We start from the raw sequence: 24,673 nt of genomic DNA, 5'->3' as shown, positions 1-24,673 counted from the left end.
AAGACTTGGTGTTTGTCTAACTGGTGAAATATACATGTAACATGTATTGTGCATGTGTATAGAAAGGAACTCGTACTTTATCCAGCTATACCGCATGTTTACCACTTAGTTTGTCATTGTGCTGTTGCAGGCATCAAAATCTTAATTTACTTTAATGCACAGAATACAATAATAAAAGTTTGTTCGAATGAACAAATCCTACATTTTGTTTTTATTGCATTTTAGAAATATGTCCCAACTTCACTTGAAATTGGTTTTATAATAGAAAGTACCTGAAATGTGATATATAAATGCTGGAATGCTGCAGCGAGAACTTTCTCAATGTTTTGGCTGTGTTTTGCACGGCGGAGATATCAAATTTGACATGTTAATAATTAAGCGCCAAACATGTTGTGTTCCACTTGGGCTTATCAGAGTCGGAATGAAAATGTCCAAACACATTAAGATGAATCATTTTACAAGTTTTGCAGATTTCTCTAAGGTGCACTAGACTTCTGTTGATGCATAACGATTTGATATGATGAACTCATTTACCCATAGATCCCTCGTAGTTCTCGCACTCTGTGCTGAGGAAACTGTTGACCTTCTTCACAGCTGACATCTGGACCTCCAGGTCTGCCAGGTTCCTCACAACCCAGTTCAGATAGTTGGTGACCTGCACAGTGACAAACAAACGGACTAGTCCTTGACTTAATATTAAGAGAATCCTTTCACCATAGCCTATAACTAACAGAAAGAAAATGACAAGGTGTGAAACCTCACAGTGAGGGCATAGGTGAGTCCGAGGCCCACAAGGCCACAGCAAGGCAGACCGTAACGTAAACTCCATATGGAGGCTCCTGCCACAGTCAGCACTATCACTGCTCCAAGGTAGTCCTGCACAGAAACAAAGGAGGGGGAGAAATGTCTACTCACAGAACAGAATAATGCAAAATCAAAATGCACCATGTGAGCAGGTGGGATGATGTCTGTGAAAACAGCAGCAGGAATGTGGGTAACAAACGGATAAGGTCACCATACATTTGTCAATTCAAAATAAAACATATACATGACTTACTGTATGTATGATAATGATGACCAGTAACCAGCCCTGTGATATAACATTCATAAAATAGCTTCTCACCGTTCGGACCTCCAGCCAGCGGTTGGCAGCCGACAGAAACAGGTAGGCCGTGTTATTGGTGTCTGTCAGCTCCAGCATGCGCTGTCTAAAACGAGCCTCGTGTCTGAAACAAACATTTATACATACACTACATTAAACCCTTTTTTGCTTTTATTTACTAACTGTTCTCCGAGTGTCCACACAGTTTTCTGTCCCGCTGAGCTACTTATCATGTAGTAATATTCACAAATTAAGTCTTGGATGCAACACATAATTAATATAGACGTCAACAAACATTTTAAAAGTCAACAAAGAAAAAATTTTCATAAATTTTAGTTGAAAGAGTGAATTTCTACCGTTATTCAGACTTTTGAATCTCAAGATTTTATCGTCCGTGGTCAACATTAAATCGTTTCCATCAAGACTTGGTTTGGAGGCAGACCAGCAGTTAATGATAATGGGAACTATCCCATGATTGCCAAGAATCTGTCTCAACACCAGATTCACTGTTTCTGTGTGTGCACGATATGTACTTTGTGTGTGTGAGCCTCTCTGAATTAGTATATTTGTGTGTGTGTGTGTGTGTGTGTGTGTGTGTGTGTGTGTGTGTGTGTGTGTGTGTGTGTGTGTGAGGAAGAGGAAATCCTCAGGGAAGAGAGGAGAAAAAAAGCGTGAGAGCTGTTTAATGTTGGATTATACCGACGATGGGAAAGAGGGTGAGGACAGAAATACAAGAAGATACGGCCGCTGCTTCCAGTGTAACTACAACATGTTTTTGCAACTAAAAGCTACAGTTAAATAACTACTAACATGAAAATAACTTCTACTCCACTGTGCTTCACAATATGCATCTTATTCACCCACTCACTCTTAAACCTTGAAAGATTCAGTTCATAGTATACTGGCTGTACAGATCTCTTCATAGAGCCACGCTGTGGGGACTCATCTCCCATCTGGGCACAGCACATAAAAGTTATTTTAAGGGTTATGGTACAAATTATACTTTAATTACATTTGGGGTTAGAATTGAAGTCAGGGACTAAATTCAACTAAAACATTTTCTCATGTTACTGACTATATTTCGTGTCTCCGTTACCCACAGGAAACACAAGCAATGCCTAAGCTGCTACATGGTGCAGAAAAGTAAAAGTATGTTAGGGAGACGATAATGAGGCCTCATACCATCCAAATTCTCACTGTCTCCCATTGTTTATGTTATTTTCATTAGCATCCTACCAGAAATGTGAGATAACATTTTACTACTCCGTTGTGTCACATAAAAAAAAAAAAGAATATGTACCTGAATGCTCTTATCGTAGTAAGACCTTCTGCAGTCTCAGAGAAGTGGCAGAGCAGAGGGAGCTGTGTGGAGTCATCAAGGTCCTGCAGATCCCTGAGAGAGACAGGTTTACACATTTTATCTGCCCACAGATCACCTCACTGAAATGACCGAATATGTTTAATACAAATACTGAAGTATTCTACCACTCTTTCTACAACAAATACACTGTAGACTCACTTGGAGGCCACCCTGAAATACTTCTGGATGAAATAAAATGCCACTGCCAGGGGAACTAAGGCCACCAAAAAAGCAGGAGTAATGGAGGATATGACCCCGATGGCTGACAAACACAGCAGAGTGGATCTCGTCAAAGACTCCAGCGTTGGAGGAATGTGCTTTAAAAAGAAGAGGATGAAGTGAGAGTTCATTCTCATTGGTTTCTTCATTTAGTTTACGCATAACAAGATCAAAAGTGACTAAACATATCTTCTCCCTGGAGAATAACATGATTAGATTACAGATTATTTAGTTAATAACATTTCAGGTTAATTAATTCGTTCATCCATTTTTACCTGGTCAATTATGTTTGTATCAGCTGAAAATCTGTTGAGAATCTGCCCCAAGGGAGTGATATCAAAGAACCTGAGGAGGGAAGGTTGAAAAAGGGTTATGTAAAACATTTTCTGACCGGAGAGAAACAGACAGAGAGGCATGGTGTAGCTTTAGTTGTACTTAGCGCACTCAGTTCACTGAAAAATCACGTTCAGCAGGCACTGAGATGATGGACGAACACAGAAGACCAAGTCAAGTGCAATGGCTCACAGGAAGCTTCCATGGAGACTGATTTTGTTAGTGAAGCAATGTTTTCCTGTCTTTTGTGCTTTTTAAACCAAGCCTACCTATGTCAATAATTTCACTAAAGCACTTATAAATTTCATGCCTATTGCAAAAGAAGTGCAGTACATCATGCATAAGCAACTAGCTACTAAGCTACTTTTCCTCTTAGATGGCGTACTGTGCGTTAGTGTACCTGATAGGAGCGTGGATGATCTTGTTCAGCAGGTTATGGTGCAGGTTGGTGGCTGCAGACAGGCCCAGAAACTCCACACTGAGTGATGTGAAGAGGCATAAAAAGATTCCAGCCGCACAGAGGATAATAAATACTGGCAGGTAGTAGGAGTCATTCTGTGGATCAAACACATACAGATGGAGAGACACATAATGTCAAGACAAAAGCAATAACAATAAGCCTTGGGGGTTGGTTTCAAATAAAATCATATCTTCTAACTGTCAATGACTATATTTCCTGATAATCATATTTGCAATACGATAGAAAATATGTAAAAATTACTACATGATCCCAAATTTCATCATTATAAATACACAAATATCAGAAAAAACCTATTAAGTCACACTATACCTCAGCCTCCATATTCACAGAGGTGGGAAATGTGGTGTTGCTGCTGAAACTGGCGTTACCCGGACTGGACACACTTTGATTGGTTTTGGAGGACGTCCAGAGCGCCAACCAGTAGTCAATGGCAACAATGACAGAGTGTTTGAGGAGGTTGGAGGAAACCATCAGGAAGACCATTAAGTAGCCACCAGAGGACAGGTAACGCCAGCACATCTGAGGAACAAAGCGATCGATCAATCAACAGATGGAGCTACAGTATACTTCTACAAATTCTTTAAATGGGAACTTTCTGGGTGCAGATGTAACTATTAGCATTAATTGATTACAGTAAAATTTAACCAATGACTAACCAAATTCTAAATATTGCTCATTTGCTGAGAAAGCTGATGTTCAAACGATAGAAGAACATTTTTAATTTGCTGTAATCTTGCTAATAATGCTCTAATGCAACCAAATAAATTCAAATTGCATGTGTGCAGCTGTGCAGATACAACACCTTCCATGGAATCTTCGATCGTCTGTTAGATGTTGTCGACATGTTGTCGTCATCTTCCTCCTCCTCTTCTTCCTCTGACAAAATAAAAATTTAATTGATGTGATTCAACAGAAACAAACATTTTAACATTTGTTTCAACCTGAAAAGGACCTACTGTAGTGTAGCAGTGATTCTTCTGGATATTTTTTCCATGACTATCATTTACACTGCAGGTTTTTTGTTATGTTTGACTATGTACATTTGTCTTTTCTGCTTTTCACGAATAAGCTATTAGCTGAAAACAGCATTAAAAAGGTTTGCCAGAGAATTTGCCACAAGCATCGACCACAAGTTACCTTCATCCTCATCATCTATTTGGTTCTTGGCCTCTCTGGAGTAGAACGCTCTCCTCAGCGTTTTCCTCTCTAGTGTTGTTTGACTGTCCTGCTGTATGTCCTGCAAACAGAGACGCGACATTATATTAGTAAAACTCTACTACAGAGAATTCTGTTGTTTGTATTGTGAGTTGAAATCGCGTCACGCTACCTTCTCTAGCTCCTGGTCTTGTCTGTTCATCAGGGTTTTCCAGTGATCGTAAAGCTCAACATCATGAGTCTGAATGTCCTTTAGAGTACCTTCCCTTAGCACAGAACCATCCTTCATTGCTATGATCTGAACAAAACATACACAGGAAACAGTAGAATAACATGCAATCATAAGGAAGCGGATGTGTAACTGGCACAGCATCATCATTAAAAAGTAGACTGTATGTTATAGCAAACCAGCATCCAGGCATTATACAGTCGAGCCAAAACACTGACTTCTTTTTTACTGTAAAATTATATACTTAAAAATACTAATACTCAGGTTCTCTACTTATTAGTATTCTTACCCAGTCTGCATGTATGAGGTACTGCAGTTTATGGGTGACCAGGACTACAGTCCGTTTGTCATCCTGCAGGAACTTAAGGATTCCTTCCTGCATCAGATGATCACTGAGGTGAATGTCTAAGGCCGAGAACGGGTCGTCCTGTGATATACGAGAAAGACATGAAGAAAATAACAAATTAGGAAGGGTACTAAGAGGACAGGCAGCTGTGGACAGCCCTAAGAACAAGAGAGCGTAGGAGCTAAAATACTGCATATCTCTCAGTATTTCTTTGTGCTGCCAACACAAGTGATAAGTTGATCTCACCAACCTAAAATGTTGACGTCCTGTATGTGGGTGTAATCATAGCAGTTTTAAATTAGATCCATTTTTGGTCACGACAGGGATAGAAATAGAAACACACAAATGTACAATGGAAAAATCTATCAGTCAGTTGGATCACAAATAAATTCCTGGAATATCACATCATTTGGTGAGGTGGGCTCCTGACTGAGAAATGTGGTATTTAGATTCTAGAAAAGCAAACAGAAAGTTATTGAGTCATTTCGTTGCATTGTTCTACCTCTTACATATGTATTGTCAGATTACGACAATGATTGTCAGGGATAATTTGATTGCAGCTAATTGTTAATGTTCATGTTACTCAGTGATGACTTATTCACAAACAGTATGGTGAGTTCATCTGCTTAGCAGTGTCTGCCAAGTATAAAAAGGTTTTATTCAGCGTTTTCTGGAAGGGTGGGTGCTATAGAGTCCATTCTATTGCATGTTAACGAAAATTGTGTTATAATTGATCGACGTATTTCATGGTGCATGTGCATGACGTATATATTCCAGTCCTGATATCAGATATGAAAAGGACAAGCAGCTGCACTCACAATGAATTAATGTTAATTAAAGAAAACATTCTCATCTCTTTATACACAATAATTTTACAAATGACCACTCTAGACATGACACAGTGTGATGAGTGCTTAAAAGAATGCCGCTGATAGTTTTTAATGTGGAATATATGCTTAATTATATTAACATTATAAAACTGATTAGAGAAACACTATCTTCAATCTTTTATACATTTTTTAAGAGGTTTTGCTCACCAAGAAGACGATGTTGGTGTTCTGGTACAGAGCTCTGGCCACGCAGATTCTCTGTCTCTGACCTCCACTCAGGTTGATGCCCTGGAAGACATAGTAAAAAACTTAAATTCAGTATCACAATATTCAAACTGAAAGATACATATTCAACTTAGGCGTACCCTCTCTCCAATCTCAGTTTGGTCTCCAAAAGGCAGCAGGTCGATGTCTGGCTGCAGAGAACAGGCATCAATCACAGCTTTGTACCTTTAAAAACAAAAAATAACCACCGTTATCAGAGGTTACACAAGCTCTCTTTGTCTTCCTACTAAAAACACCAGCTGATGGCTACTTGTTCATCAACAACAGCAGAACAAATGAGCTGAAACTGGTTCTTACTGTGTGTTGTGGGGTTCTTTTACCTCTGTTTATTGAAAGGGCTGCCAAAGGTGATGTTGTCTTCCACTGTAGCATTGAGCAGCCAGGACTTCTGGGCAGCATAGGCCACAAAGTTTCTGTTCTTGCTGGGTGCACCATGGAAAACAGAGGCAAAAGATACCAGGTAAGAACCACAAGTCCTGGATTCATAAAGCTTCAAAGTGCAGGAGTACTGATCCACTATCACTGGCAGAGGTGATGCACAACCGCAAGTTGTACTGACTGCATGCTCTAAAATGTAATTCAATTACAAATGTACTCAGTATTGAATTTGATGCTGTTGACAATATGAATGTGAAACTGTCCAGATTAATTTGACCAACTCTCAAAGGTGTTTTTGGTGCTCACTTTATTCTAATCCTTAATAATGCATCAGCATTTATTAGGTAATTATAGGAGTATAATGAACTTTTATTTTATTTTTTTTTCAGATTTTTATCTGAAACAGGTCACACAGTTCAGTATTGTATAGTATATATGTAGTTATTATATTATTAGTAACATCAATTTAATTGAGTACTTAAAGTAGCTAAAGCTAAACAACAAATTAATGGTGAAATTTGTAATTTCTTTCCTTTAATTATAAAATAATAAAAAATTAAATCCAATTAAATGCCAGGATTTTTTCACTTCTAGTCTAAGAACTCTCTACCGTCACATGAACAATGTTGTCATGAAAGTTAATGTCTACATCTCTTTATCCACTTTATCACTCACTTTATGACTTTCACCACTTAATATCTTATGAGTCAGACCTTTTACGAATCCACTTTTAATTTCAGTGGCTGTAACAGAAACAATAAGACACGGATCAGTTCTCCTGCTCTAATCTGCTTTATGAATGCGGCACCCAGACATAAAAAAGGAGAACGACGGAGAGGATTATGTTTTGAAAGACGTCAAACTCCACTGAAACACGAAAAATATTTTGTCAGATATGAGCAATACATATGGATTATGGATCAGTTAATGATGAGCTGCAAGTCATTAACAACGGCAACAATAAAATCAACAATAACACCAGCTACAGCAACACAAACATAACAAATACGTCAACAAGAACGACACTGATGCTGATGCTGCATTCCGCTGGGAATCTGATGAGAGTTTGAGCTCCACCATTCAGAAACAGACAATACTTTAATACAGAAAAACACACACGGTGAAACGTACATCTCCTTTCCTTTAATCCAGAACTACTCATATGATACTTGATCTCATATATAAGCAACAGGTGAGACAACTGTCTTCCCCTCCATTGAATTATATTATCTTTCCCACTTTCCCTGTTAAGTGTTGTGAGGGTGCTGAGGCAGACCTCAGCTGACACCAGGTGTCACCTGGAGAGATTGCTGTGCTGTTTCCTATATTAGTGTGTATTTATATTCGTTCTATACTCATTGGAAATCTACCTGAGATACCTGAGACAAACTGTGTCTACTATAGCACACTACAGAATACACTATTCAGTATGTAATATCTGTAACATATGTGTGATCTATACTATCTGTGTGTGTCTGAGTTAGACTCCCAGCACTAAAAGCACAAACCAACAGGTTCACATAGCATAAAACTAATGACATTCTTGGTGGAAGAGGAGCAACAAGATGTGCAGAAGATAGTACACTGTACAGGCTCATGCAGTTGTTCCTGAACACATCAGCTGGTTGCAAAACTTTTTTTGTGTGTTCTATTGTTTATGGGGACACGGTATCGATAACAGATGTAATTGTGGAGTTTCTCAGTGACCAGTGCTAAAACACAGGTTATACTTTGCAGTTTAAGTGTGCTGTGTGCAGTTATGAAGCAAAACTATAGCTGCAAAGGATGTCTATGTACCCTGAGAAAAGGTCAAGGCAAAGTCTAACAGAATTTTGGCAAATTTAATGTGTTGTAGTGATATGCGTGTCCATGAACAACCCAGCCTGCATAACTGGAACAGTTGTTTCCATGTTGTGGTAAATAGTACTTTCTTCTGTGGGAGTACAGATGAAAAATGGAGTTAAAATAGATGAGAGCAAAGGGAGGAGAAGCAAATGAGGGGTCAAAGGGTCACTTCAGATCTGAAAAAGAGAGCAGGAAGAAGGAACAGGAAGAAGAACATATACCTCCTGAAGTCTTCGTCAGTCTCCTCTGTCTCTGACCAACTGTCAAAGTCATGTCAGTGTGTTAGAATGAGTCTACGACAATCAACTGTGTGTATTTTGGCATTTGTGGGTGGAATTGTGTAATAAAACACAAGGAAAGAATGGACGGAGGGAGAGAGAGACAAGAGCAAGGTGACAGAGACACAGGAAACGTAAAAAAGAAGTGAGAGTGATGAGAATAGACTCAGAAAGAAAGATAAATATGGAAGAGACAGAAATGTTTTCATGCTAAACCCCTGACAATGAAAACATGATTCTATCCTGCCAAATGTTAATTAAATTAACCTTCCCACCCAAAAAAGAAGAACTGTGTAAGTGATGCAGTCACTGTCTGTCTGTGATAATTAGGTTTTGTGGCTTCTTCGACAATGATGTCTGATATTTTATGAGCATTAGGGCGGGTTGTGCATGTGATAATGATGACCTGGACTAAAGCATTAAGTACATTCAGTTGATCTTTACAGAATGAGGTGAGTACAGATTACTGCCCTAAGGCTGTTTGGCACCAGTCAATAAGGTTGCAGCTTCAATTAATGTCTGTCTCATAATCTAATCAGTTCATCCAAGAGTCCAGGCTGATGTTTGAGTCAAGTGTAAAAAGGGGTTCATCTCCTGCTGCATTAAAATGTATGGGACAGAGGAGGGATCAGATCTCACCTCGACGTTTAACCATCAGTTAATTTCCACAAAATAAACTCATAGTGCTTCAGTGTTATATCAGCTACACACTTACAGTCTGTGTAGATAATCATCGCTAAGAAAGAGCAGATCAGAGAGAAAGTACCTTATGTTCCCCTCGTGGACCATCCCACAATCAGGCAGCCTGATATGGCAAGAAGGCAGGAGGTAAGGAAACAGAACACACACAGGCATGCAGTCACATGAACAGAGGCCCACGTGCGCAGACATGCACATATTGTATTAGTCTTCATGTGTAACGTGCATGCTCACTCAAAGTTTTGTTTTTTAACTTAAAACTAAGTCTGAAGTTTCAGATAAAAATGCACCAGAAGCTAGAATTACAAGAAGAAAGCAGCACTTCTTAACCAAGAGGTTTCTAAAAGACACAGCTGATTAGTAGCTTGCCAACATCATACTGACAAACTAACAAACTACACTGCAGTAGCTATAAAGTGTAGTATTAACAGTAAGACTGAGAAAGCTTGAGTCAATATATTTCCTTGCTAGGCAGTGCACTAAAACTGTGCAACTAGTAAGTAGCAGGTTAGTGAGACAGAAAAAGATATAGTCGCATGCATGTATTATAACTTTAAAATGATTATTTCAATAATAAGAAAGAAAAAAAGAAGACAAAGACTAATCTATGAAGGTAACAGCTGTAGCTTATATCACACTGAGTACAAGTCGGTGTCATGGTAAATAAACATTCAATTCAATGCGCCAGTTCATGGCTTCTAATGCAGTAAAATCAAGGTGATAGCAGTTGTTTTATTTATAAATTGACCCCTAAGGTCTATCATCATATCAATGATCCTAAATCAATATTCACCGGAGTATTTTGGGAGGCTGTGTATTTTATCTGTTGCCAGACAAGAAACAAACTATAATAATATCACGACACTAATGTGATAATTTCATAATAAAAGCCTATTTAGTATAATTCAATATGCACTGTAGCTATTGAACAACAGTCACAGTTCAGTTTTAAAATGGCTTTTCTGTCATATTTTTTTAATGATATCTCTTCAGAGGAAGCTCATTGATGTAATAAGACAAATATTTTATTTTTTGTTATGACCATTGGAGAAGAAAATTAAATCATACTAAAAACAATTTCTGGATATCTAATGCTAATGGAGAGGTGAATTGTTCTTGTCAGAATGAGTCTTTCAGTCTGCGCACAAGAAACAAGAGAATGTGAATTTACTTTTAAGTCTAGTGTCATTTATAAAAACTGACAACATATACGGTTACACTGAACCTCAATTGTGACACAGAAATAGAAAGATTATAAAGAGATGACTTAAAACACATTCTTGGAATGCTGAACAGGATAACATATAATTATATTAATAAATTGAAATGAAAAGATTCTAGCCAATGTGATATAATAATACAAACCACTTAGCATTAAAATAGCTACAGGCATCATGTTTCTAAAAAGCTTAGAAATGTAAATAGTGTATGGTCACTAGAGCCCTACAGTCCAATCTATATCCATTATCTTCCATTTCAATGTGGAGTAAAATTCAAAATAACTTTACAGAGTAAGAACCTGCAGTTTCCTGTAGACTTACAAACTGATCTGAGCACATTCTTGCACATTACTGTATGTGATACTGTTTTGTTGTGATGTGATGTCTTACTTGCTCCAGCAGACTCTTCCTTCAATGGTTTGCATCTCGCCAAGCATCGCCAGAAGGAGTGAAGATTTCCCACAACCCACCTGGCCCACAATCATTGTCAGCTGACCTACACAGACAGAAAATGTTGAAAAGGTTATTAAATGTGCAGTCTCTGTTTAATTTATTTTATGTAAAGGACTTTAGAAAAACAGGGCTTCTCAGTGTTGATTGGTAAAAACCAAACGGATACAAATCCCTGAACTTGGATCCACCTTATGACTTCATCAATTCCTTATGATCTAAATTTAACCATCAGCACTGCATAAAGTCAACTATGAATTTAACCCGACTGTATGTCTAAATGAGATACGCAAAATATAATGTGAAAAACTTGTCTGTTGTGAAGGACTCAACTTGAATAGTAGAGGACAGAAACATAAACATACACACACAAACACACACACACACACACTTCAGTTTCTCTAAATAACATTGCACCAGCACTTGGCAGAACAACAGATTCCGTTTGTCTTACTAGTAGCATAACTGGGATAGCAAGCGTGTCACTTCCCAGGGGAAGATGCAAGTGAGCTGCGAGTGTGATATATTTTACGGCCCACGTGTCGGACGCCACTTGAACATGATCTGGTCTCCTGACACTTAGCATTTCGGTGACATGAGTGCAGCGTTAACGTAATTCTCTTATAGCAGGTTTGCATGTTTCATTTACGTCACAAATGATCATATGGCAGGAAAACATTCCAAAGTCCAAATGTACAGGGACCGATTTACAGAACATCACTACTATATTCCAAATAGATGATATTGAGTATTAATACTGAATCTAATCCTGGTTGTACTGTTGGAATGGTTAATCCTACCTGTGGGAATGCGGATGTTGATGTCCGACAACGTTGACAGGTTGCTTCCCCAGGTGAAGGATCCATTGCTCACCTAAACCAAAAAAGATGAAAGAAGTATTATTAATGTTGGAAATTCCTTTATTCTTTGTATAGCACGTCTCACAGTAAATTGCCACAAAACAATATAAATACATGCTGTTTTCTTGTTATGTGTAGTACAGTAAGGCACATAACCCATTTTATGCCCTGACCCAGAGTTTAAGAAACTGCATTACACAAGCAGGAACACATACTGTGCTCTAAACCAAATGTTTTTTGTGAAAGCTGACAAGTAAAACATCATTACACAAGAGGAACAGGTGCTGTAGTTCAGACCCACCAAACTCTGACTGAAGGTCACGTTTGTATTCATGAAATTCTAAATGATCACTGGTGTAAGATTAATTGTCTAATTGCATCATTTTCTTCATGCACCCAAAAATCGCAGAAAGAAATAAAAGATAAAGAAATAAAAACAAATAATAGCAGAATCAACATTTATGCAACCGGTGTGCCAGTCCTTGTGTCCCTGCGGCTGTTCATACTGGCCCAATGGCCCAATTTGCGCCAACTTTATCTCATATGATTATCAAGACCTCAAATATGAAATCACTTGATTTTTTTGCACAACATAATTTTCTAGCTGAAAAAGTATGTAAACTGCTTAATGGCAATAAATCTTTAGCCTCTACTGTTGATGTAAATACATCTGCTTTGTCCTATTTTTATGAGCTTCTCTAGTATGTGGTTACAAAGTAGGATTGCAAATATAAAGTAATGAAGTCCAGCTCAGATATGGTCATTTTGTAATTTACAGCTGGGAGTGTGAACAATCCACTGCGAGTCTGTAAATGTTCCAGATCACTGTCCGACAGCAGAGAAACATGTAACAGGCCTTTGTATCTAATCCCTGTTTTCTGATCTATCACCCTACTTCCTGCTAGGACTGTTTACATTCCTCCCATCTGCTGAATTTATTTGTTTATTTTCTGTTTATTTTATCTGACACCCCCCCCCAGCCTTTCTTCAACTGTTCCCTTCTCCCTGTGACACAGATTTCAAAAGGCTTGTATGGAGACAACTTTGTTTCTTTGTAACCTAAACCATGAGAGGAACTTAAATCTAGGTGCTTTATATTTTCTAGAGCTTTAAACAATGAAGGATAAGAGAGGATGCTTTATATTAAAATTAAGTCCCGACATTCCCAACATGTAACAATAAACATTTAGACTCCATAACTTTATTTGGACTTGGATAAAAATCTAACAATTTTAACACCTGTTTGACAAATGACAACATGTGTATCTTAGTCCAGATTGTAACTGATAGTGGTGCAGATACTATGTTTTGTGGTCACGCCTGTCCCCATCATTTTTTATCAAACAGACAATGTCTGTGCACATCTCCATAAATAAATTATTATCCAGGGGTGATGTGGATGAATTTGAATGACTTGAGATCCATGACATTACTCCCATTCAGCATCAGTAGGGATGAACTGGGACACAAACTATCATATTGTATACAAAGATAATGTTACTATGTCCACATCCTTTTTCTCGTGTAATGTATAACTTACTTATTTTTTATTTAACAGTAAAATTGATATTTATAAGCCGATCAAATCTTTATTGTATAAAAGCCCCAGGGCATTCCCCTGCTTTCTGTCTTTTAGTACACTTTTAGTATTTCAGTACACACTGTCTGATCAGTCGCCTCACTCCACAGGGATAAGACAGGAAGAGCAGCCTTCACAGAGGGGCTGAGAAAATGTTGGACACATAGAAGGCCCTTTAAGGGGCAATGAATTCTCATGTGAATCCTACACTTCCTGAGTACATGCACACAAACTCAACACATACGCACACATAAACACAAATATATGATTGCATGCACTCATGTATGTACAAACAGTAAAGATATGAAACAGCTGTTGACACAGTTGTGTATTCTTCGGTTTGGTTGAGTCCTACATCTTGATTTTACATACTCATGTTATTTTCTTCATCACAATCTACTTCTTTTAATTGCTCCTCTCATAATTTCTGTTTAAATGGTAACCCCTTTGTCTAGGCCTAAACTTGTCTATTCCCTAAGGTCTCATTATGTTTTATCACCAAGAAGGGACTGTAAAAGTGCCAGGCAGAAGTTTGGAAAGCAGAATTCATTGCTCCTCTGTGAGCCATTTTCAACCACCTTACTCTGTGTCTCACACAGAAACGTCAAGACAGCGTGTTCTATTAAATACACCAGTAAACTTCACATAAAATGACTGAAAGTAATTTAAATGTGAATATGTGAGAACGATTTTCCTCATTCTCTAACGTCTCTTCACTGATACTGACTAAAACACTGTTTGTCCTGCTAATGGGGAAATTCCACAGACAATTTATTCTCTGAATCCTTCACAAAACGTTTGAGGCAAAAACTTTTAAAATTTCATATCTTTCAAACCTTTAACCTTAGAGAATGACCCTTTGTGCCCTTGGGGCTTTTTAGACTTCATTATCTTGTTGTGTGCTTACCCCCCACTCTCCCCAACATGTGAACTTTGACCCTGACCTTTACAGCCACATCCTCTGTCTCCGTGGGTCTCATCTGTCGCCCCGTCGGCTGCTCGTAGTTGTCCATCTGGTAGCGCATTGGCTGCTTCCTGTTGATGGCTTTGGTCTTGAGAGGAAGAGCAAAAGGACAAGAGAGTGATGGGAGTGAGAGGAAAGATTAGATTTTAATCTATAAAATATAGACCCTAATAGGATGAAGGAAAGAGAAACTAGCTGATCAATAACTGACTGGGCATAACTAAGCCTCTCTACAATAAAGAAAGAAAACTAATTTAGGTTCTAAGTTAGTTACAGTACAATATTTATGTTAATTTTATTATATTTATGTATGAACTTACATTATATCCAGTACATGAGCACAAGACTTCGATTTTGGCATAAAAGTGTGCACACATGCCAAGAGTGGTGCATAGAGTCAGTGTTTGTTTTTTTAATCTTAAAAAAAAAAAGAGAGAATTTACATAACTTGCTAGACTGTTAATTTATTTTATTTTATCAACTCAAGTCAGTCAGTTACTGTGCACTGATGCATCTGTCTAAATACAAGAATATTCCTTTGAGGATCTGCTCACTGTGCATTGGGATCTTTCCCAGCAGGAGTCTGAGCTGACGTTATACAATGTCCCCGAACATGCTGTTAAGGCAACCGGTTGCCAAAATGGACATGGCACACATTACCTGGAGTCACATGGAAGGAATGTGTGCAGTGTCATCTGGTACACCTCACTTATCTGAACTCCATGTCCACGAGGAAGCACAGAGTGTTGAACTCCGTACTGTAAAGTGATTTCTTTGCTTTGTTGATGCCACCTATTCTAAATACAATACTAAATACTAAACTGAGAGGACAATAATAAAAAAAGGCTTTGCAGTAGGTTCAACTGCTTATATTAGAGCCAAGACTTTATGATTATCTCTATCTTTAGTATTGTAACATATTTCTACATTAGCAATAACATTAGGACTGATTTGTCCTCTGAATGGTCATTTTGCAGTTCTGTTGACAGATGTGTTATCATTAAGACTCACTGCCCCCAGATGTTTTTTTCCACCTTCCAGGGAAACAGACATGTCTCCATTTCTCCAGCTGTCGTCTCCAATTTCGTCACTCTGGAGAAACTCACCAAGCTTCTGGACACTGTGAACACACACACCGTTCACAAGAAAGTGTGACTGTGACGAAAGCAATGCTAAGTAAAGTAAAGGACAAATACAATTACAAGTGGAACCAGAGCAGCTTTGTATCCTTGTTTACTTGTTTGTCTCACCAATAGCAGCCAATATCCCTCTAATGAAAATTAATACAGATGCACCACACACACTCACCTGACCAGGGCCTTCACAGCAAATCTGACAACAGTTGAGAGCAGGAAGAGAGGAGTGACCAGGATATGGAACAACGCCAAAGCTGCAAAAGCCTCAGAAGGACTTGGACCAGTTTCATTGAGGAAGTGATGCATCACAAACGTCTACAAGGCAGGATTGTAAATGTTACCATGCCACTTGTATGTTTTTAAGCATCATATTAAGGTTGATAAAGCAGAAAAACACACAGAAGTTACACATTTGTACATTGTTGTCATCCTAAAATTGTCTTACCACAAGAACAGCAGCGATGGGGATAGCAGCATTCATGAAAACTGAGCAGAGAGACAACAGACTTTAAAATTTAAAAGAAATAATTAAGTAATAATAATAAGTAATGTAAGCTATGCAGCAGAAGATTTAACTAGATTTTAACTTGATTTCAAGCAAAATCTGTAGTTTTCTGCTGTGAAAAAACTAATAATTAAAGTAATTTGTGTTAAATGCCAGCAAGGAGTTCATAATTACTCGACATAGATGTGTACAAAGCAAAGGTCTTTAGGCTGGTGAGCTCTTTGCCTCTGGTGTCCTCCACGCTGTCACAGAAGATATTCTCCCAAGCATACAACTTCAGCAGCTTTATGCCCTTTAAGATCTCTGTGGTCCTTTTCAGACGTTCTGTAGAGTGTTCCTAAAAGAGACAACAGTAGAAAAACAATATATGTGTTAAATCTAATATTCAGTCAACATAATGAAACAAAAAAGTGAATTATGGATTTAGATCAAGTTCTTGTTCAGTAAAAAGTTATTCGAAGACCTATTTGCAAAACATTTTATGAGACTCTTACTAGTGTGCTTTTTTGTGTGTCTGCCAGCTTTGTTGCTATTAGGTACTGGATCGGAGCCAGCAGAACTATGACAGATGCTCCAACTACGGCACTCCAGCCCAGTAAACAGTACAGCAGGATCACTCCCATCACAATCTGCAAGAAAAACAAAAGGCGAGAAAGAAAAACTGATTGAAGCGTCACAGGGAAGACTAGACAACAGAGGTCTCGATTGTCCTACCTGAACAGGCATGGCCCACAGGTTGGGGCAGAGGAAGAGGAACCACATCAGCTGGTTGGTCTCTATGGCCACCAAGTTGTTAATCTGCCCCAGCGTCATCTCCCCCATGGACATGTTGGAGGTGGACAGACGCAGGATTTTGTTGTAAATCATCGCCTTGTTAGAGAAAAAGATGTGAAACCGTCATAAAACCTCTTCGCTGTAAATGGGCTAGACTCGTTAATAAACAGCAGGTGTGGAAACAAATAACTTTCCTTTGTGTTTCACTCACCAGCAGGGCTCCCCGCAGGTTGATGCCTGTTTCTATAGTGACATAGTATGAGGTCTGCAGAAAGGTCCTTTGTAAGATTAAAGCCAGGAAGAGAAGAACCGCCAGGACTGAAGTGTTCTGCAGCAGCTTAGTGGAAGACATGAAGTGAACCCCGAAATAGGTCTCCTACACACACACACACACACACACACACACACACACACACACACACACACACACACACACACACACACACACACACACACACACACACACACACACACACACAGACAATACATTCAAGTTAAGAAAGCCTTTCTATGAAGGTGCACAAGTTGAATAAGATGCATGAACTACTTTAGTTTTGATTTATGAAAACTGCTCCTTCCTGCTGGGAGAACTAATGACCTGTATGGACCTATATTATGGGATGTTACTAGCCAGCTGGTAGCTAAGCAACTACTGACGTAGCATTGATTACCTATTAAAGGAGATGACATCATTCTCTGCCATGCTCCATTTATTAGTCTACTGCAGTCAGCCTGGATTGTGTTATGGAATTTATATGCAGGTTCTGCATCAGTGCAATCATTTTAACTTGTCAGGTATTTACTTTACTGCACTCATACAGATTTTTCATTCCTACCACTGTCAATTAATATGTAGGTGTGCGTTTTTTTTTTTTTTTTTTTTTTTACACACACACACAACAAATCAATTCATCACAGGATGAAATCACATAGGCAACAAGAAAAAATCTCAGTTTGATGCTCAGCAGACCTTCCCTCTGTATTAAACATGCAAGTGTGAGGTGAGTGGAGAATTTTCCATGCCACTCAGAAATGCAGCCCTGCTCTGCTCTCTATCTCTACAGTGGCCGTTCTACCCACTTTAACAGACCAGCGTGGACCTGACAATCGCTCACCTTCAACACTCAGCGTAACAACATCCATCCAAATGGACTGAATAAAAATACTGTCATTACAAAATGCATCTGTTCTGCCTCTCTTACCAGCTCTGTGTGTTTTATGACCTTTGGAGGAAGCTGGCATGGATTTAAAATGAGTCAGTGTTTGGGATCTCCTCCTTCAGCTCTTCCTTTGCCAAATGGACTGTCTGCAGAACTGTCTGCTTTTCCTCTGTCTGCTACAGCCTCTGTGTTTCGCTGGCATGGCAGATGCTGGATTATTGTTGTGTATTATTGTAGTGTAATAGTTACAGGTTTAGTCCTTTTGAAGTTGATTTGTGAACACCGAGATAAAATCTGAACTATGTGGAATAAAGTGCTACTACATGTGAAACAAAACAATCATTATTTACCACACTTCATATCACTGTCCTGTAAAATCTATAATAGCAGAAATAAAACTGCACGTTGGACTTTCCCACCAAGGTTTTAAATGATTTATGTAGATTTAAGGGCTAGTATTAGAATCTTATAGGCTTTAAGGGTTAAAGTTAAAATGAAGTGTAGAGTTAGGGTTAAGGTTGTGCTTGTCGTTGAGATGGTCAGCATCATGTGGACTAACACGTTCTTGTGACAGCGTAATGACTGTAACTAACGCCGTGGTGACATCGTGCTGTGAGTCACTGAGTCATTCATTGGATGGTTGGACCACCCAACATGTCAGTGTGTGCGTGTCTGGAGAGAACGACCTCTGATGCTGCACTAATTTGCACTTTAACCTTGATAAAATGATCTCCTATAGACACTTAAACCAGCCTTTGGTCCCGTTGACGGTCTTAGTGACATCAGTCATACCATCAGGAAAAGTCATCAGGAAACACAGCGTTAAATTTCCAAAGTGATTTCTCTGAAGGGAAATGAATGGTGCAGCTTTTCACGTAGTCGCCTGCTCAAATGTGACTCTCATATGGGTCCATCAGTTTCTGTACCGAGTAAATCCAGTAATTTTATATCTGGCAGCTGTTGGGGTCAGAAGGCGACTGAGCAGCCCCACTACTATTTATGCCAGCATATACTACTATCTACAGTACATAGAGTACAACCTGTAGACTTTAAACACTCACAACCACTTTATTAGACACACCTATAAGAAATTAATAATAATATCTCAGAATATTTGAAATATTTTAATTATGACCTCAGTAATCAATTCTATTGTATTTATATTTCGGGCAGCATTCAGCTGTACAGATGTACTTATTGATGCTCAATGAGTATGTAGAGCCTTCGATTTGCTTTTTGTCTCTCACTTCTGAACCTCCAAAGGGCCTCAAAGCATTTTGCTACAGCAAAAAGGACTTTGAGGCCCAACAGGCCACTGTACTAACCAGACACACACACTCATACTCGCCCCTCTGCCTCACACTGACTCACACAATCACCCACCTGGAGCTGGTCAGTTGTGGCAACATTGTCGTCAACCTTAAGGTACTTCACGATGCCAGAGATGCAAAGCGGCCCAGCGAAGCCCAGGACGTCTGCCAGGCACCTGAAGAAGCTGCTGAGCAGGATGGGCCGTCCAAACGCTCGATACATGGAGCGCCAGATTGACGGGGAGAGATCTGGGTCCTCCGCTGTCTGTGTGGAGAGAGGTGTGCAGATTAAATACAGTACAGTAAAAAAAGTAAAAGCTTGGAACGTTGCATTAATGTAAATAAGGTTGAAGCCTCCATCTGCTCACCCTTTGATCCTCGTAGGCATCTTTGAGCCGTAGGTAGTTGGTGAGAGCCCTCATAGCGATGGGCAGCTTGCCGATCTTCTTCAGCTCTATCGGCCTCTTGTGGGCTCCAATAATGAGAGGATTCATCCACCAATATGTCGCCTAAAAAGGTGCCAACAATTTGTACCATTCTCATGTTGCTCTGCTGCCAAGTACTGCTCTATTTCTGTTTGTGACAGGCTATATTAATATTGACACACACACAAGTTTGGCTGTTCTTCGATATTAAGAAGCGAGCTTGTGGCCTAAATAATTGAATTAGTAAATCATCTGGAACTTTTACTTTTACCTTAGAAAGCAAGTTGACAAATGGTTGCAGAAAGCGAACCCCCAAATCCTGCAAATCCTCCGGTGGTTTCACCTTTTGAGGGTTGGCAAAGAAGACGTATTTCTACCGGGAGACAAAAAGAAATAAGAAAAACACTGAACGCCTCATCCTGAGAACAGGCACCGATGGCGGGGGATGAATATATTCTTGTTCATTAACACATTAAGGTTTGTTTACTCTCTTTTGATGTTGGATAAAACATGAATACTCACCCTGACTCTTATGACATTGACCTCCACAGCCATCAGCAGTCCATACAGGATCACTAACAGTGCTGTGATACAGAACCGCAGGTGCTGTGGTCCAACATTGTACTCCGCATACTTCCAAAGCTTTATAGACTTTGTGATGAACGCCAGCACCCAGTAGATGAAAAGGACTGCGATGTAGAAGGAAGATGGGAGATTGTTCTTAGTAAATATTCCCCTGGTTATTTTCAGTGGTAATGCTCTGGCATGATGTGCTGAAGTCACTTTTACTTTCTGCTACCGCCCCTCACTAGTGTATTGGTGGAGTCAAAGAGATAAAAGCCAACAAGCCCGGTTCCCCCAGTGTTGAGACTCACCAAGCAGCAGTTTGGGAAAGTTGGATGTCTCTATGTTGTGGTAGTAAACCACTGATGTTGTTGCTGCTACAAAACCCATGAATGCTGGCATGTAGAGATGAAGATGGTCGGTGTCCATCATCCTGCATTGAGAGGCAAAAACTAAATACCATCTGTGCATGGTGCTTTGTGCAATGACACAAAGTGACATATCTTCCTGACGTCTCACCTGTTGGACATGATGCCCTCTGCGAATTCGCAGATATGGACAAACAGCAGTGAGAAGGTGAGGATCCATCTCAGGTTGTGTCCTGGAAAATGAAGCCATGTGTTGTGATGGATCTGGACCTTGGAGCTCTGACTTCCCCAGCCTGAGATCCAGACACAGACAGAAAGAGACTCAGAGAGAAGAAGAATATAATCAAACCTGACTCTTTGAATAGGACATTTAAAAAAATTTTTAAAAAAAAGGAGCGCTGATAGTAATTCTTATTCTGCTATTTTCTGCTTTTAATAACTAAATGGACTGTGGCTATATCGGAGGCTCAGGGGACCGACACCGCAAAAAAATAGAAAGCAGGAAGCAATAATTAGTGAGTCCTTGGGGAGCAGGCTCGGGGCTTATGGTCAGGATAATTCCCATAAACTACTGCACACACACAGAGAGCCAACAACGCATTATCCTCTGAGAAGTAATGCAGAAAGAGTAGAGAGGAAGTATTTTCTTATGATTACTACAGAACTGTAGTACTCACCATTCTATCATCAGTATTTTAATAATATTCAGTTGAACTGTTGTGTTCACTGTGTGTTTTACCGTTTCCTGCAGCAATAGTGCAGTACGTACTGGACCATGACATGTTGTTCTAATCCCATCTTAACGACTCCTCACAGCTGCTTAATGTTCACACTGCAAACAAGAACGTGCCCTAAAGTCAGTGTATGTGTGTGGGAGCGGGAAAGTTGACATGACCGACACATCCGCTCTTACTGCCAGATGACACGGACTGATGCTGGAGTAACAGATTACAGTAACACAGCTCAGTGGGAACCAGCGCAACACTGAATTGTTTACTTCTAATGTGACACACGGGAGCTGCTGTTCTACTCGGTCACTGTCAAAACAGTTCAAGTAAAACGTCATGGTCTTAATTAATGTCGGGGGTAAAAGCAGTTTGTTAACTGAAAAGACAGAGAGGCTGAAGCTCAGTAGGTTTGTGCTTTAGACACATTCAGACACATTAAAGCTGTGTTTGAATGCAAAGTGAGCTCAGCAAAATTCACTCAGGTGATCACGCTAAACCACAAATCACAATCTACTCCCACTGCAATCGTAAAGTGATGTCTTTGTCTACCATCTTTGCCCAAGCACAGATAACGGCTTGCACAGAGCATGTTTGCAGACATTCGTCATTAGTATAGTGGTCAGTGTCTCCGCCTGTCACAAGGAAAACCCTCCTGATTGGGGTGGAGTGTAGCTCAGTTTGTGGAGCGGTTGTCTATGAAGCCTGGGCTCAGTTGTTTGACTCCCAGTTCCTCCTGGACAAGACACCATAACTGTCTAAACTACAGATTCCCCACAGTAGCTGCAGCTAATATACTTTCCATCACCTACCGATGAAGAGGATGGGGAAGGTGATGAAGAGCAGGAAAACATGGGGAACCAGGTTGAGAGCGTCCACGAAACAGCCATTATTCAGCACGCCCTCCTCCACGCTGTAGGCATTGATACCCTTGTCGTTGCCGCAAAACGACAAGGCCATGCCACCGCCCGACTGCTCCACGCAAGCCTCGAGTCAATCTGCAAAAACGTGACATCGTCAAGCTCTAAGAGGCTGATATGAGTGAATGTGAATGGCATATTCGCGTCACTTCTAACCCAAACTTGAGCCACTAGGGTTTGGAATACGACCTGCAGACTCAGTCAGACATTTTCAGAGCATGTCACACATTAACGTGCACACACTCACTCCCACAGAAACACAAATGCAGGCCAGCGTCAGGAATGAGAGCTATTTCAGGAGCACTGGCCGGCTAAATGCCCCCTGGCTTATGGTGCATTAAAGTGTAAAGTGCTGGAAGCGTCATTAAAATGATGCCATGACTTAAGTTTCAGATTCAGCTTGTTCGTTTTTTTGAATATTAAATTCACGATCTGAAGGAAGAAGCTGCTCCACTGCCCTGGATACCAAAGTTCCCAATGAAAATGAGACAGGATTGAAATATTGCAGCATAATTTACTAGTGTAATGACTCAACACGTCCCCTCATATATTCAACACTGATTTATTTTATGTTGAGAGTAAAACATATTTCACTGTATTGATTTGTTTAAAATTATTGTGCAACCATTTTCCTTATCTTTTTTCCCCAAGCCTAATTAACTAAATGACCACAGGTGTTATTCTGCACAATGATAACACACACACACACACACACACACACACACACACACACACACTTTTAACTTGGTTCAGACTTATCACTACCATTATATTTTCTGTTGACACTGATATATTTTTCACTTTTTCAGTTCCCATGTGCACAGTAAACACCTTTAGCATTGATTTACAACAGGTTCATGTTAAAATACTAACTTAGACATGTGAAAGCTAATTCAGCTAAGGTGCAGTAAGGTTACTCTGAGTCACTGATCAGACTTGATCAAAAAGAGCAAATAAAACAAACACTCACCTCGGAGAAAAGTCCAACTCCTCACTGACACCGACTCATTCCTGGTGCCTGGATTTTAAATAAGTAAGAAAACAGACAGAGGGAAGGAAGAAGAGGAAAGAGAAACAAAATACAGAGACACTTAGAGAGACACAGAGAAAAAAGTTGATTATTTTTAGCCCCGCAAGAGCATCAGCTGCTCTGCATACTGCTGCATGTTCCTGCCAACGCTGTCAAGTTAAGCGGAATACACCATGAGGCTTCCGGTTCCATCCTTCAAAATAAAAGACAAACAAACTAACCTATGATTGCAACTACAAGTTATATTATGATAATTGTGTGTTAGGGAAGACTAACAGGTCTCCAACAAAAAAAAAAAAAAAAAAAAAAACACAGCAGAGGAAGGTTTCATTGGCTGCCTGCAGGGTCCAACATGAGCTGTAGTCTATTTGAATAAACACAAATGTATTTAATGTGTTTATGAACCAGCAGAGAGTATTAAGGTGTATAAGCTATAAGATGAGACAAAATAGTACAATGTGCAATAACAGTTGTGCCTACCCCGTATGTGTTTAAAGTAAATAAAACATTCTCACTCTGTGTATGATGCATGGCAGGTAGATAAATAAATAATTAGGTATATGCATCACCTTTTGAAAGCATTGGTAGCTATTCTATATTTTGCACCCAAGGCTGCAACCTATGATTATTAGTCTGTCAATGAGTCATATAGGACAGAAACAGTGGCTGACACTCATTAAAGTGTCCAAAATATCAGGGTGACGCCTTCAGATGTGATGTTTTTGTCCTGGGGTTATTCAGTTTTTCACATTTAAGAAGCTACAGATAGAGATTAAGAGAGTATTTCTTTCTATAACATGACTTTTATTATTTCCATACTCTGTGTTAATATTCCACTGTGTTATTCCATTATTCTTTTATCTGTGTTTACTTACATCTTTAACTTTCACTCTAGTGATAAAGTGTTGGTTTTATTTTGAAGGAACACATTTAATCAATTCCGCTGAATCTTGACTTCACTTCGACGAACTTGACACTAGTTTCCCTCCTATTACATTTCCAAACTTGAACCAGCTGGGCAGCGAGTCGGGGGCGTTTTAGGTGCCTGGTAAACAGCCAGCTGGTATTAGACAGTTAACAAGTGAAGTCAATTCACCTCAGCAAGGACTTGGTTCACCTCTGACCTCTGCAGCTCAACAAAAC

The 24,673-nt window shown here is 39.5% G+C and overlaps 1 protein-coding gene across 4 annotated transcripts in view; it reads right to left on the bottom strand.

Annotated features, from left to right (window-relative positions):
- abcc9 (ATP-binding cassette, sub-family C (CFTR/MRP), member 9) overlaps nucleotides 1-23,668 on the bottom strand; it is a 32,300-nt gene extending 8,632 nt beyond the window's left edge. For 2 of the 4 annotated variants that reach the window (XR_003298981.1, XM_026363429.1), the window contains exons 1-34: nucleotides 23,471-23,668; nucleotides 22,393-22,578; nucleotides 21,007-21,148; nucleotides 20,799-20,920; nucleotides 20,446-20,612; nucleotides 20,195-20,296; nucleotides 19,867-20,007; nucleotides 19,572-19,763; nucleotides 17,240-17,404; nucleotides 16,969-17,124; nucleotides 16,749-16,883; nucleotides 16,429-16,591; nucleotides 16,195-16,235; nucleotides 15,922-16,064; nucleotides 15,625-15,733; nucleotides 14,594-14,701; nucleotides 12,011-12,083; nucleotides 11,151-11,256; nucleotides 9,608-9,646; nucleotides 6,661-6,762; nucleotides 6,421-6,505; nucleotides 6,263-6,343; nucleotides 5,169-5,306; nucleotides 4,823-4,948; nucleotides 4,633-4,732; nucleotides 4,298-4,371; nucleotides 3,805-4,014; nucleotides 3,415-3,569; nucleotides 2,957-3,026; nucleotides 2,622-2,779; nucleotides 2,403-2,495; nucleotides 1,124-1,226; nucleotides 763-876; nucleotides 535-655 (exon numbers count right to left, since the gene is read on the bottom strand). Coding sequence is in view for 2 of the 4 variants with exons in the window: in XM_026363429.1 (XP_026219214.1) it covers nucleotides 535-655; nucleotides 763-876; nucleotides 1,124-1,226; nucleotides 2,403-2,495; nucleotides 2,622-2,779; nucleotides 2,957-3,026; nucleotides 3,415-3,569; nucleotides 3,805-4,014; nucleotides 4,298-4,371; nucleotides 4,633-4,732; nucleotides 4,823-4,948; nucleotides 5,169-5,306; nucleotides 6,263-6,343; nucleotides 6,421-6,505; nucleotides 6,661-6,762; nucleotides 9,608-9,646; nucleotides 11,151-11,256; nucleotides 12,011-12,083; nucleotides 14,594-14,701; nucleotides 15,625-15,733; nucleotides 15,922-16,064; nucleotides 16,195-16,235; nucleotides 16,429-16,591; nucleotides 16,749-16,883; nucleotides 16,969-17,124; nucleotides 17,240-17,404; nucleotides 19,572-19,763; nucleotides 19,867-20,007; nucleotides 20,195-20,296; nucleotides 20,446-20,612; nucleotides 20,799-20,920; nucleotides 21,007-21,148; nucleotides 22,393-22,540 (3,982 nt within the window). In the remaining 2 variants the exon portion in view is untranslated. The remainder of the gene's footprint in view (nucleotides 1-534; nucleotides 656-762; nucleotides 877-1,123; nucleotides 1,227-2,402; nucleotides 2,496-2,621; nucleotides 2,780-2,956; nucleotides 3,027-3,414; nucleotides 3,570-3,804; nucleotides 4,015-4,297; nucleotides 4,372-4,632; nucleotides 4,733-4,822; nucleotides 4,949-5,168; nucleotides 5,307-6,262; nucleotides 6,344-6,420; nucleotides 6,506-6,660; nucleotides 6,763-9,607; nucleotides 9,647-11,150; nucleotides 11,257-12,010; nucleotides 12,084-14,593; nucleotides 14,702-15,624; nucleotides 15,734-15,921; nucleotides 16,065-16,194; nucleotides 16,236-16,428; nucleotides 16,592-16,748; nucleotides 16,884-16,968; nucleotides 17,125-17,239; nucleotides 17,405-19,571; nucleotides 19,764-19,866; nucleotides 20,008-20,194; nucleotides 20,297-20,445; nucleotides 20,613-20,798; nucleotides 20,921-21,006; nucleotides 21,149-22,392; nucleotides 22,579-23,470) is intronic. The other 2 variants (XR_003298982.1, XM_026363431.1) reach the window with 1 other exon arrangement.
- Between the last annotated feature and the right edge of the window lie 1,005 nt (nucleotides 23,669-24,673).

Source organism: Anabas testudineus, chromosome 23 (assembly GCF_900324465.2).
Source record: "Anabas testudineus chromosome 23, fAnaTes1.2, whole genome shotgun sequence".
Classification (NCBI taxonomy): domain Eukaryota; kingdom Metazoa; phylum Chordata; class Actinopteri; order Anabantiformes; family Anabantidae; genus Anabas; species Anabas testudineus.
Note: the sequence above shows the minus strand (reverse complement) of the source record. Positions and strands in the feature narration are given on the sequence as shown.